At 34.1% G+C, this 15210-nt stretch overlaps 1 protein-coding gene across 2 annotated transcripts in view; it reads left to right on the forward strand.

The window, feature by feature from the left end:
- Positions 1 to 15210, forward strand: part of SPRED1 (sprouty related EVH1 domain containing 1) — a 110186-nt gene that overhangs the window by 54362 nt on the left and 40614 nt on the right. For both annotated transcript variants that reach the window (XM_046009262.1, XM_046009263.1), the window contains exon 2: positions 6326 to 6500. In XM_046009262.1, the coding sequence (XP_045865218.1) occupies positions 6326 to 6500 (175 nt within the window). The remainder of the gene's footprint in view (positions 1 to 6325; positions 6501 to 15210) is intronic.

Below are 15210 nucleotides of genomic sequence, written 5' to 3' on the forward strand. Positions count from 1 at the left end.
TATATTTATTAAGATACTTATGTAAAATTTGTTATGACTTTCTAAGTAACTTCTGACCACTCTCTCCTTGTTATAAAATTATCTGTACTTCCAAGCTTTGTAAATCTATATTAAAAATCCTCTTTAGGTTGCTGAAGGGGAGGCGTGTGGGGGATGGGGTAACGGGGTGATGGAGATTGGAGAGGGTATGTGTTGTAATGAGCGTTGGGTATTATATAGGACTGATGAATCAGACCTGTACCCCTGAAGCAAATAATACATTATATGTTAATTTAAAAAATAAAGATCAGCTCACAACACACAAAAAAATCCTCTTTAGGTAGGGAACTTCTTAGGTAAGAACGTAAATGATGTGTATTGGCAACATCACTGTAATACTTTGGCAGTGTTTTGGTGAAATGAGTTCTGTTTGAAGTAATATTCAATATTTCGTGAAATTAAAAAAAAAGATACACCTAGAAGTGTTAAAGCATGGAAGGTTTAGAGGTTGGGTTAGGCTTTGAAATGGGATAAGGATGTTTTCTGGTATAAATCCATACTGGACCATAGTGGACCCTAAATACAAAAAGAAGTTAATGAAAATAGGTCTCAATTCACCAGCAGTATGTATAGCAGACTTGATTGCCATGCCCAGGGGAAACAGAATCATGTAGAGCTGAGAAACAAAGACAAACTGGGTTTAATTTCTGGTGAGTGATCATAGGCTATAATTCAGTAGGTGCATGAGTATTCGTTTTGCCAGACATGGTGATATTAAGGACTTTTTTACTTTCAGAGAAAGTAGAGACTTCTGTTTGCTGAAATGATTTTTAAAAGAAAAAAGTTTCGGGGCACCTGGGTGGCTCATTGGGTTAAACCTCTGCCTTCAGCTCAGGTCATGATCTCAGTCAGGGTCCTAGGAGCGAGTCCCACGTGGGACTCTCTGCTCAGGCGGGAGCCTGCTTCCCCCTCTCTCTCTGCCTGCCTCTCTGCCTACTTGAGATCTCTCTCCCTCTCTCTTTCAAATAAATAAGCAAAATATTAAAGAAAAAAAGAAGTTTTATTTCTTAATAGAATGTAAAAGGTTTAAAATAGGTTTGTACGAGATCTTATAGAAAGTCCCCAGCACAGATCATAAAGGAAAAGAAATACATTTCACCATGGTGAAAGGAAAACTCTGTTCTTCAAAAGACCTTACAAAAGCAGCCACAGATCAGAAGATGTTTATAATTCACATAAATGGCAGAGGATTAGCATCACTAATATAAAGACTTTATGCAAATCAATAGAAGGACAACTCAATTGAAAATTAGGTAATATAGAAAGAATGAAGAGAGCAAGAAGGTATTTGGGTAGATGTATATAATAGGCTTGGTAATAATGGAGCAAGTGTATGGTATAAGGGAGAAAAGAAACTAAAAATAGCCATTTTTAGGCCAAGGACATTTTGCATATTAGAGTATTGGGGCTTGTAGAATTTTCTATAACTGTACTCTGATTTGATAAGAAATGTTTTACCAATGTGCACATTTGAAAATGCAACCGAAATAGGCATTTGCCACAAAATACAATAATGTACAGCTTTAGAGTTATTCTGGATTATGTATAATACAGTACTGCTATTTCAAAAGAAACTGCATGGAACCATATAAGAGAGGCAAAATTGTCTTTATGTTTGGTCCTCTTCTTTTGCCTTTAACTTTACTGAAGTACCAGTTGAAAATTTTAGAAAATAAAGGTCATGATGACTAAGAATTTTAGATAATTTAGAACACTTGCTTAATCCCATCAATAAGTCCTCCTGGCTCTTCCACCAAAACAGACCCAAATCAGTTCTTTCCTCTTGTGTCTATTATTATCACCCAAGGCCAATCCAACATTACCTCTCACCTGTACTTGTTCATTTGTTTTCTAATTTGCTGACTATGGCTGAAAGCAGATATATTTGATACAGTTGTTCAGATGAGATCAGAGATTAGCAGTTGAGATACAATTTAGATTTTGAATAAGATAAATGAAACCTAGCTAGGTTTTACAATAAGCGACTCTTCGTTTTACTAGAATAAAAGCTAGGATGAAAAGTGGTTATTGTGTAGTCCATTACCACAGGGAAGAATAGAGCTTTAATTTGAACTATTTCAGAAAATTATAGAAGTAGTTATTGTCAAATTTGACTTTTTTAAATAAATCACTGAGAACAGGTGCCTTTCAACTATGTATTTAAAGCAGCTCAAGAGGGAAATTGTTGGATTCTTTGCAATAACAACAAATTGTCATCATAAATAGCTGTTGTCTTCGACTAATAGATTACAAATATGATACATGGAGAGTAAAATCCAACAAGTTCTTAAGATTTTAATTGTATGATGGTGAGTATTTTTCTTTATTTTCCCCATTTACTAAAATGGGCTTCTGTTGTTTACAGGATCAGGGGAAAATGTTTATTACTGTTTTAAATAGAACAATACACTTTGGTTCCTTGCTCTAAAATTACTTTTATCTAAAGAGAGGATTACGAGTACAAATTTTATTATACTCAAAGGCAGATATGACAATTTGTAAGAGCTGCCATTAGTCTTTAGGTGAGATCGCATGTTTTATGTAAGAGTTAACTACTTTCATTTGGGGAAAAGAAGACATTTGAAGGTAAAGAGATTATAGTAATTGAAAGCACAGGTGAGAAGATTAACCTTGGCAGGAAGGAAGGTCTGTCTTTAAAAACAAACACCAAAGCCCCACCCCACACATTTATGGAACAACTTGAAACATTTTATGGTACAGATTCTAGTCTTAGGTCTTAAAAGTTGGAAGCTGAGTTATTAAATTATAAACTAATGAAGGCTCTGGTAGGGGGAATACAGATTTACTTACATAAGCTTCTGGGATAGTTTAAAGCTTGAAGGATCAGCTTGAATAGATAAGGGAGACAGTGACGTATTTGGTATAGTGAGATTAAAAAAGTATATAAATTACTGGTCAGCTGAAAACTTCTTTTATTGTATTAAAGTGAACAGTGAATCAGGCAGCCTTATTACTCTTCTACCAAAGAGATCTTTGTTTTATCTGATTTTTCTAGAGAGGACAATATGTATCTTCTAGGCAGCACTTTATAAAGTAGAAAACAAAGTAATTGGGTTAATAAAGAGAATTATGTTAGGGATGCTTTTTTTGGGGAAAAAAATGCGTTCATACACAGGACATTCTATAATTTTTTACAGTATCTTGAATAAAGCCAAGACATAGTTAAAATGTAAGTTCTATATTTAAATCACTCATCTTGTAAATATTAATTATAAAATTATCTTGAAGAAACAGAAATTAAGGGAAAATGCCAAACTTCACCATCCTAAAATAACTACTTAGGGTTTTTAATATACTTTCTCATACTGTTATGGATATTTTTATATTTTTAAAATATAAAATAATGCTAAGAAGCATTACACAAATTTTAAATGAGAATTAATAAAATTCAAAGATGAAAAAATAAGAGTTGATGCGCTAAGGAGTTTAACTACTCTTACACTCTGAAGTCAAAATGTACCTGAGCTGCTACATACGGGTTATTTTACTCCTTGGGGTTTCTAAGTCTTGTAGAACCTAGGATAAAGTTCTTAAACTTCCCAGTTTACTACAACATTAGATGAGACCGAAGAGTCAAGATCTTACAGTAAAATAAATACTTAAGTGCTTGTTGGGAACTTGAATTTTGGTTTCAATCCAAGTTCTACCTTTGTGACTTCATTGAACTTCAAATATTGACCTTTAAATGAAGGAGTTTAGTTCACAAACATTTAATCTGAACCTAGTATGTCCAAGTTATGTGCTCTGCTTCTGGGGGATCCTTAGGTTAAATTCTTGACTAACCAAATGACCTTTGTCTAGTATTGATTCTTTACCTCTGAGCTGGTTCTCAGTGTAACAAGCTTCCCTGGCTTCTTGGTATACATGTCATGTTTATAGTAGTACTTGTTCCAGCCTGTCCTAAGAGGAAGACTCCAATTTGATACATGAGTTATACCAACTTCTATGCTATGTACTCATACCTCTTCTGACCAGTTCTCTGAGGTGAAGATTGATAAAAATGGGGTCCAGACAAGAATCAGAGCCTCTGAGTAACTGAGTAATAAAAAGCTTAAAACAGTAACCTGTAAAGCTAAAGAGTTATAGTGCTTCCCTTAAAGAATTAGTTTGACACCAGTAATAGAGAATTATGGTTGACTGTGTAAATTTGATCTTTTCCCAGGTCCTTCTTGGCTTTGAATTACCAGGATGATCACTACAATTTTAGTTCTTTGTTTTAGTAATAATAATAATTCATGCTTAAATATTGCTTATTATGTGTCAGGCATTGTTTACAATTATTAAAGTTGTATATAGTAACTTTCTCAAGGACGCACAGCTAGTAAGTTGCTGAGCCAGGATCCAACTTGTGAAAAAATGACTTTAAACTCCTCACTCAACCACAACACAGTGATGCTTTAAAAGTATATAGCTTTCTGACAAAAGACTTGGGCCAAGAATATATAAAGGATGTCTAAAAATCAATAATAAAAGCATAATAAAAAAATGACCAAAGACTTAAAAAGAGGATGGCATATAAATGGCCCATTGCCACATGAAAAGTTGTTTAACACCATGAGTCATCAGGGTAATTGATACTAAAACCATAGTGGGTTGCCACTGTAAATTCAGTATAATGAGTAAAATTTTAAAGACTGGAAACACCAAATTTTAGCGAGGATATGGAGCAACTGAAATTATCTTATATTACTGATGGGAATGTATAATGATAAAACCACTCTGGAAAACAGTTTGTTAATTTCTTTTATAGTTAAACATACTATCCTGTAAACCATCAATTCCATTCCTCCATATTAAGAGAAATGAAAGCAATATGTCTACAGAAGGGCTTGTACAAGAATATTTATATAACAGCTTTATTCATAATAGCTAGCAACTAGGAACAATCCAATTGCCCATCAACACAAGAAAGAATAAGTGAATTGTGATGTATTTACTCAGTGAGAGGACTTCTTAGCAGTAAAAAAGCGTGAACTTCTAATATAACAGCATAATGAGTCAAATACGTAAAAAAAAAAAAAAAAGGGTACAAATGATGATTCTGTTTGATTCCATGGGTATTGAAACCCCGTAACAGTCAAAGCTAATTATTTGTTTAGAAACACAACAGTGGCTACCTATTTGTTGGATAGGAAGCAGGCTTAAAGGAATTTTCTGGAGTTATGAAAATGTTTCGTATCTTGATGATCATGTTGATTATGCAGATGTGTACATTTGTCAGAATTTGTTGAATTTTATATTTAAGATCAACATATTATATATAAAATATACCTCAACAAAATAAATATGTAAAGTGAGACAAAAACCCAACTGGGGATTTCAGACAAGCACTAGGACATCAGAAATGACAACTGGCAGCCTAACACTTGGAACCTGTAAAGACACTAAGTAGCACAGAACTGTTATGTAGAACCTCAATTGATAGTCATAGTAACCAAGACAAGTTTAAGTTTTGTTTAATACAATTTTTAAGAAGTTATCAAAGTGTGCTACTTTTAGAAAGGAGTTACTAATTATTATATTGAAAGCTTGGAACTAAAATGCTTAGATATCAATAATCTAGAATATTAGTTTATGTGACACATTTCTTAGATTTTATGTAAAGAATAGTTGGGGTTAATATTGGGAAATGATTCTGGCTAGAACTAGAATGTGGTCTCTTTAGAGACTGCTAAAAAGAGAGCACGAAAAGTTTCTATAGATGAGTTTGCTTGATAAGTTCTTGAAACAGAACATTTGTCTTTATATGATCTGTGTGATTTATAGAGGAAATAAAAAAATGTGGTATCTGTACTGTGTTTGTTTCAGCACTTTATTTTATAATCTAGAAATTTTAGAAACGTAGAGATATCACAATGAAATGTGGTAAAATATAGCATTAATTTGTCCTGGTTATATTGCAACAGGTGGACATAAATAGACAAGTTTGATGGTGGTCTGTGTAGATTGACAATATTTGTCTCTGGGGTCCTTTATGACTTGTTCCACGGCAATCAGATGTGCTTGAACTACTCAAATGATGAACTGAAATATAGTATTTGCAGTCTTTATAGTCTTCAAGATAAAGGTTGATCTTTTAAGTTAGTTAGTTTGTGGTTTTTTACCTCTCTTCAAGTAGGTTACTTTGTGGATTGTCATGGAAATAGGAGACATTTTAGTTACCACACATTAACTAATGTGGTTTTTGATTTCTCAAATAAGACTGACAGCTTGGCTGTTTCTTGTTTATGGAAAACCTAATTTCTAATCTTTGCATCTGTTTTAGTAATAGTTATGCACGAGTGCGAGCTGTGGTGATGACCCGGGATGACTCAAGTGGTGGATGGCTACCACTTGGAGGGAGTGGACTGAGCTGCGTCACTGTCTTCAAAGTCCCCCACCAGGAAGAGAATGGCTGTGCTGACTTTTTTATCCGTGGAGAGCGACTCAGGGATAAAATGGTAATGAATAATGTATCTACTGCTATAATTTTAAGATTCTGTAGAATGAATTATCTACTTAAAGTTTTCATTAGCGTACCATTAGGAGAATGATTTTTGCCCAGGATCAGTGATTATATTTCTAAGCTCTTTTAATGTTAAGGACAGTGAAATATGCCTGTTTCTTTGTAGCTGGGACTCATTAATGTATTGTGTTAGAAAGGAGCTGCGTTTTTTATTCAGGTTTAATCATGAATAGTCCCCCCAGTTATTAAACCAAGTATAATCTGGGGCGCCTGGGTGGCTCAGTGGGTTAAGCCGCTGCCTTCGGCTCAGGTCATGATCTCAGGGTCCTGGGATGGAGTCCCGCATCGGGCTCTCTGCTCAGCAGGGAGCCTGCTTCCCTCTCTCTCTCTCTCTGCCTGCCTCTCTATCTGCTTGTGATCTCTCTCTGTCAAATAAATAAATAAAATCTTTAAAAAAAAAAATAAACCAAGTATAATCTGCCTGCCTTCTTTCTCACTCTCCCCTAGACTAGTGGTTGACAAATTATAATCCACAGGGAATACCTGAGCCTACCATGTGTTTTCATAAGACCCATGAGTTAATGATTTTTATAGGGACATCTGCGTGGCTCGATCTGTTAACCACCTGCCTTGGGCTCAGGTCATGATCCCAGGGTCCTGGGATGAAGTTCCACCTTGGGCTCCTTTCTCAGCGGAGAGCCTGCTTTTCCCTCTGCCTGCCACTCCCCCTGTTTGTGCTCGCTCTTGTGCTCTCTCTCTCTCTCTGACAAATAAATTAAACTTAAAAAAAAAAAAAAACCCAAAAACCACCAAAACAATAGCTTCAAGTTTAAAAAAAAGGAATGGTTTTTACATTTTTTTAATGATTGAAAAAAAGCTAAAGAAGAATAATCATTTTGTGACACATGAAAATTACATAAAATTCAAATTTCAGTGTCCATAAATAAGTTTTCTTGAAATATAGCCTAGCTTGTTCATTTAATTTTTTCTATGGCCCCTTTCATACTACAGTGACCGAGTTGAGTAGTTGCTGTAGAGACCATAAGTATCTGGAACCTCACAGAAAATTTTACTGGCTCCTATTCTGCAGTTTCTTTTCTCAGGTTCTTTCTCTTCATTCTCTATGAATCTAGGCTCATAAGTCTACCTGTTTGCCAGACTAGTTGTTGTTTTTTTTTCCGATTTTATTTTGCCAGACTAGTTTTTAACACTACTATTTTCTACCCAGATGAGTTTCTTTCCATCTATATATTTTAAAATTTGAATCTGAACTTTGATAATGTTAGATATTTACTCTCTTTTAATTGGTATGGAAAGCTCTTTTTTATTTCATTTGTGAGCCAAAAAACAACTGCAGTCATACCTGAGAAGCTGAGTGTTGTTAATGTCATTTCTGCATCAAGCAAAAGGAAAGCACACACTTAGAAGCAAAAAGAGAATAAAATGCCAAAAATTTCCAAGATTCTTGGAAATAACTGGAATTCCCTTTAAATATGTAATTGTGGACTAGTTTGTAAGCCCATTTACTTAGCATCAGTAATGTTATTTCTATTGAAAATGTGTTTTAAGTTCCAAATAATTCTTTCAATACACGAATATTTTGATTAAATCTACTTTTAATTCTGGTTTGGTTTCTGGGTGTTTTTTATTACTGAGTTATTTTTAGTAATTTATAAAGTTGCCCAAATTGTCTGTGCCCCAGTTTTTGCCTCAGTTAAATGGAGTTACCCTAAATCTTCTTGAAAGCTTTCCAACTCTGTTTTTCGAGTTTATGATTCATTCCTGACAGTTAACCAGAATGTGGTTTTAGGATTGTAGGAAACCCCAGTTGAAGTCATAAGTGTATATAATAAATTTAGCATACCGTCTCTAAAAGTTTAAACATTTAAAGGTGGTTTTGAGTTTGCATAAGATGGTGGATGGCATACTAATGCTTATCTAAATAAAACTTGTAAACTTCTAAGAAAGAGCGTATGGTGACCTGTCCTGGAATTTATGCTTCTGTCTGAGCAAATAATAATGGAAATGTTGGAGGAGAGGTTGTAGATTTTAGGAACTAAATGAAATAGTGACGATTTAAGGCACGTTTTAATTTCGTAAAAATAGGAAAAAAGACAAGTCAAAGGTGGAGAAAGAGTTGGAGAAAACAGTTGCTAGAAAAAGCATAAAAACAAGGAAAGGATGACCTAGATGTGAAGTAGAGAAAAGGAATATCAGAGTGAAACAGAATATTAGTTATATTAATGATGGTGGACAGTGTACTTCAGGATAATTAAATACAGGACCAAATCTGCATTAACTAGGAGTGAAGCTGGTCAGAGAAAGCTCAGATGGATGTATTAGGTGGTTGCTTATAGCGTGGCTTTGACACAAAGCTAGTGGGAATGAAACTGGGATTCAGAAAGAGCACACAAAAACTTATTTCCTTGTCAGGACTTAATTTGAGCCCATAACCTAATCATAGGGTATTGAATCATAATAGATTAATAAGAAGATAGGTTTTCCTAATAGAAGCACTAACCTAGGAATCAGAACATCTCTTGTTTCACCCGACCATTTTGCCTAGAGGAATCTTATTTGTGAACAAGGATGATAAGTATATCTCTTTGTAGACATAAAAGGAAAATTACTTTCAGTTGGAAGGTTGCCATTTTTCTTGTAGGGATTAGCAATAGTAAAGAGTTTAAGGTGATGGGGACTTGTGTGATCAAGGCAGTGGCAGTAATGCCTGGAGATGAATTGAAAATAGCAGTCTTATGGAATCTCAAGATAAATGGGATGGGGATATTGAAATAAGCACATTATTTGGCCCCCTTTCTTCGGTAATGCACATCTGACCAAGATAATTCTGAAGCAATAACAGAATTGAAGTGTATTATGTTTTTCATTATCACTGCATTTTGAGATCATTAATGTCCTTATCTATCGATGTTTTCATTAATTGGTTTTATTTTAATCCATTTTTCTCGATTCGAGTTTCATGATTTATCTAAAAAAGAAGTACCTTATGACTGTCTATAAGTTTACAAAGGTCTTCCCAAGTTAATGATGGTTTTCTTTAAAATCCTTGGTGAGTAAACTGCAACTAACTTATCTCCATGCAATTCATGTAAAAGATATTTGGTAAAAACTGTGTTCTGTACCCATTTTTTTAATGTGAGTCACATCTTAGAATTTTCTACCTTAGGTGAATTCTAGAAATGAAGTGAGATACCTGCCTTTCATACCTATGAGAAAACTTGTGCCCCCTAGGAAATGATCAATAATTAGTAATCTGATAGCTAATAAAGAAATACTTGTGTAGCTAATGAAGAAATACTAGATAATACTTTAAAGAGTGTGTATTAGTCAGAATACTGGTTAACAATAGTGAAGAAGAAAGGTGGCTTTTCTCAAAGGTAAAATATAGGCACTTAGGTAGAAGACTTTTCCAGTCTTTGATTTACAGTTACTATACTAAAAATGTCGTTACATTTCCCAAAGGGTTATATTTCACTACTGCTGCTACTGCTGCTGCTACTTCTTCTTCTTCTTTTTCTTCTTCTTCTTTTACAAGAAAGGGAGCTCAGATAAAGAGCAGGCTCACTGGGATTTTTTTCAGGAAGATGGCCTTTTGTATAATTAGGTCAGTGCTCATTCATTCATTCATTCATTCAGAGAGATTAGAAGTTATTTCCTATGATCCTTACCTATAACTTTCCTGTTTTTATGATGCTTACAAAGGTGGAATTTATTTCTCAACCTACCCTTTCATACTGTAAATTAGAGCTCTGTAAATGAATAGGTAAAAGTGGCTGGAGCTCCCAGACTCCTTGCCTCTTCACCACTAGCAGTTCCTCCTCTTTCCTCGTTGCAGTACAAATGTTCTTTTTCTAAGTGTGCCTGAGGAAAACGTTGGAAAGTTCTGCTCGACGTCGACTTTCATACTTTATTGATGATTGAGAAGGAACTCAAAAGAAACACTAGGCTTTGGTGTTAACAGCCTAAGGTAGTGAAATACTACCTTTAATTAGGTAATAATGACACTTGGGGATGGGTGGAATAGTTTTTGACAAGGATGGATTCTCAGAACTGCTTTTTTTTTTTTTTTTAATATGAATTGTGGCCTCCATTTCCTTCTAAATCTTTATAGCCTTGGTTTCTTCAGTAAAAGTTAGTGTTATATTGGATCACATTTTAAAAAATGCTAACTAAAATTTAACTGTTAATTTGGTTAACTTCACTGTCGAGCTTTCACATTTCCCATGATAGAAACTTTCTCTTTTGCATTCAGTTTTCACTGGATATAGTGACCCTTCTCTGTTAATATGACAGTCCTATTTTATAGGCAAACATTTTATCAAAGTATTTACCATATGTATAGATTGTATTATTTGACCATTTTGGCTAAATTGCATGTGATATATAAATTTCGACACTAAATTATGTATACCTTTAGTCTTTATGAGTACTTGAACGAATTATCAGTAATATTTAAAATTTTGCTTAAATATTACTCAACACAGTTTTAAATTATGGATTCTAAAATAACTTTAGAATATTTTATGTAGTATACAATACAAATACTACAAATTTTATTTAAATGTATTACGCTATTAAAAGCTTAAATACTACGAGTTAACAAGAAATGGGGTAGGCTATATAAAAAGATACCATAGGATTCTTATAACATCTAGATTACTTAAAAACATTCTGTGGAATCAAGAAAAAGACACTGCTATGTCAAAGCAAAGTTATAGATATAACTAAAAACTTAAATAAGTGACAAAGTAATATTAAAATGAAGAAAGGAAAAATAAGAAGCATTTTAAGTTTTAAGAATTTGCCAGAGATTAAAGGGATTGTTTTTTGGTTTAATAAGTAATTGGGTTGTGGATAAAAATGGTTATAAAAGTTAAAATGCCTGTAAGATAATAGTTCTATTGTTTAAAAAGGCACATTTAAAAAATGGGGCTTCTTTCCAGTTAAGTTGCCAGAACCTAAAACAAAATTAGAATGTTTATTTCTAGGAAGAAAATAAAATAGTTAAAATATAGCATGGCTCTTTAAAAAATGAGACTTATCCACTCTCCACCATTGGAAATCTTAGAAGATCAGGGATCATCTTTCTGTCTTGGATTGAACTTTATAAAAGTCCAGAACAACAGTTTTCTGCTTAGCCTTTCCCACTGTACCTCAGTGAATTATTCCATTGTGAAACTTCAGTCCTTCTACAGAACTCTTCCTCCACTGAAAACCAATTGCATTAACTAACTTTCTGCTAGGATTCAGCAGCTCTGTCTCTTGGAAGATACTGGTTCTATCACCATAATACCACAGAGTTGGGGGAAAAGTGGCAGTGGGAGTAGAGATAGTTCAGGATTTTTCTTGTTCTTTACTCCTCTTACAGAATATTCCTCTATCACCCATGTATATACATCCCTCTGTTGACACTGTGCCACATAGATCACCATCCTCTAGCTTTCATTTTCATCTGTTGACCGTAGCAGTTCCTTCCTGTAGCCAACTTTTCCACATCTGAGCCTCATCATCATTTTTGGCTGCTTTTCTTTGCATAGTCTTGACCCTCTGGTCTTCATTTCAGCAACCTACTTTCTTGGACCTGGTTGTTACTCAAAAGTGTTCTATTTGAGAAATTTTACAGTTCCTATCATTACTATTTTATTCCCCTTTTCTTGTTCTTAGAGTGTCGTGCTTAATCTATTACTTTGTACCTCCAGTTTTCTCCCAATTTTACTGGACTCCTTTGGGCTTCGCTATCTTTCCTGTTGTTTTCTTTTTTAATCCAGTCTGAATTTTTCTTGTCAGTCATTCATACCACTCATTCATATTTCAGTTGCCAGTATGTGATGAGTTTTTGACTTATCTTGCACTAAAGGAAATTCATTGAATCCCACATTATCAAAAGGGAATACTCCCTTTTTAAAGGTGTCACAAGTATTTATTGAGTAGCTACTGTGTGCTAGACATTGATCTACACACTGGGGATATGTAAATAAATAAGTCCCAGTTTCTAAGGCAACATTCTGGTGAGGGATGAAGAAATATTAGAATAAATGCAATAAAATACTAGACAGTTCTAAGTGCTAAGGGAAAAAAAAATAAGTCAGGGAAAAAGAGGTAGGGAGTTTTTTGTAGGAAGGTTTGTTAAAACTAGATTGGATAGCCAAGGAAGGTTTTACTGAGGAGAAGTAGGTAACATTTGAGTAAAGATTTCTATTTGGATAAGGCCTTATATTTTAGTTTATATGTTTGGACTTTTAAATCTTGAGTATCCTTAAAGTAGAATTAATCTGTAATCTTGGCTCAGATTTTATGTTACACTATGTAAGATCTTGAACTTTTTGTGGACGTGGTGAATGGATTCAAATAGTGCAACGATAATAGTCATAGACCTAGGAATTAGTTATTCTTCCATTTCTTCAAACAAGTGCTCTTTGTTTTTTTATTCTGTTTCATTCCTTTCTTCTGTACATCTCTCCTTTCTTGCCTGTATTACTGCAGATGCCTATATTACTGCAGATAAGTCTCCTAATACTTTTCATGGCCCAGGTTTACCTAACTTTCTCTGGCTTCTGTAGTGCTTATCATACTGAACTTTCTAAAACCTGAATCTGATATTTCTTTAGTAGTTTCCAGAAATTTCCTTGAGACAGTGCTGTCTTCTTATCTCAACACAAAAAACTTACAGTCTGGTCACTGCTCTTTTTATTTGTCTTGAATGTATCTGCCTGTTTACCAAAGCACTGCTTTCCATGATGTTGCCTTAGTGAATTATTCATTTGTGATTCACCAAAAGCATGTGTTGAACTTATGGAAATGCCTTCCCCTCTTTTACATTAATGAAATAACTGTAAAGATTGCATGTTCAAAGTTTATGTAGAATAACGAATGTAGGCAGACAGCTTGTTACTCATGAGGAAATGAGAATGGAAGGAACAGTTGCCTTTTTATTGTCACAAGTAACAGATGGAAAAATAGGAAAACTGAGAGAAGGCACCTTGGGCAAACCAGTATTCCTAGAATGGAAGAAATACTAATTAATAACATTCATCTAGTCCAAAATTACCAATTTGTTATTATCTTTAGAGGCTGTAATAAATTATACTATGAATGGCTTTCTGGATAGCTGTAAATTTTGTGACTTTTCTCCCAGCAGTTGTTTTACACCAGTTAATTCTTTAATAGTCCCTGTATTCATTAAAGAGAAAAAAAAAACCTGTTTTCATTTCTATGCTCTTTCTTCTAGAAAAATGTTTCTTGAAAATTAGTATCTGGAATATGTCCCACGTTACCTTTCTGGTTGCTTTTATTTTGTCTTTTTAGAAAACTTCAGCATAACACTTGCTTTAGCACCCTCTTTATTATATTATACTTCCTCTTTAATATTTAATTATTATTTTAAAGTAATATTTAATTGTTTAATGATTGATTTATACTGGCTGATTTGGTCTCAGGCTCATCAGAATTATCTTGGCTTGATGTTTCTGTTTCGTGCTTTTTTTTTTTTTTTAAGATTTTATTTATTTATTTGACAGGCAGAGATCACAAGTAGGCAGAGAGGAGGAAGCAGGCTCCCCAGCAAGCAGAGAGCCCGATGCCGGGCTCCATCCCAAGACCCTGAGATCATGACCTGAGCTGAAGGCAGAGGCTTATCCCACTGAGCCACCCAGGCGCCCCTTGATGTTTTTGTTTTATATCTCATTGTGATATATTGCACATCCTTTCCATTACATTCCAACTGCCATTAAACTGCTAATGATAGTTAGTAGCCTCCCTGATAGCTAAATTAAAGCCCAAACTCTTTGATCCCAAATTATTGACTTTTTTAACTTTATAATTATTTTCTTACTACTTTTGCTTTATTAGAATCTAAATAGAATGTAGCATGTCTTTAATAGATGAGTTGATTGATATTACTTCTTTAATTAATCAACAGATATTTGAGTGCCTTCTGTGTGCTAGACTTTTTAAGTTTATGATATAGTATGATGGTTTGATTTAGACTTCTTATAATAGTTTGCTTGGGCAGCCATAAGAAAATGCCACAGATTGGCTGCTTTAAACAATGGACATTCATTGTGAAGACCAAGATCTAGGTGCTAACTGGTTCATTTTCTGATGAGAACTGTTCTTCCTAGATTTCAGAAAGATGCAGTTCAATCCACTGCAGTTCCTATTCAGTTCCACTGTTTGTCTGTTGATTGCTAAGGGAATATCTCACTTTTTAGTTTTAGTTTTATGTAGTTTAATATCTGCTAATACTAGCTTTCCCTTGTTAGTCGTTTTTACCTTTTTTATTGGTATATCTTTGCTCATTCAAAACACTGAACAATTTGTCTTTTCTTTTCTTTTTTTGGTGTAGGTACACTCATTTTTTTTTCCCCTAGGCACATCAAAAATGTTTGACTGTAACTGCTATTTTTGGGGGAGCGGGAGTCATTTCTGGTATCCTTTAAAGCTTATTCATGAAACTTACCTTTCTTCTGTATAGCATTAGCTAGAACTTCAGAATAATATTAAATGTTGGTGCTAATGTTGGCTTCTTTGTGAATTTAATGGAATTTCTGGTGTTGCAGACACAAGTATGATTTAGCTATTGCTTTGAGATGTCCTTTATTATAAGAAAGTGTTCTTAATGTCTCTTAGGTTCCCCTACCAGAAGTTGATACTCATTTTTCTGAAATCTAGTTGTGCAGATGTTC

The sequence above is a fragment of the Meles meles genome, chromosome 6 (genome assembly GCF_922984935.1).
Source record: "Meles meles chromosome 6, mMelMel3.1 paternal haplotype, whole genome shotgun sequence".
Classification (NCBI taxonomy): domain Eukaryota; kingdom Metazoa; phylum Chordata; class Mammalia; order Carnivora; family Mustelidae; genus Meles; species Meles meles.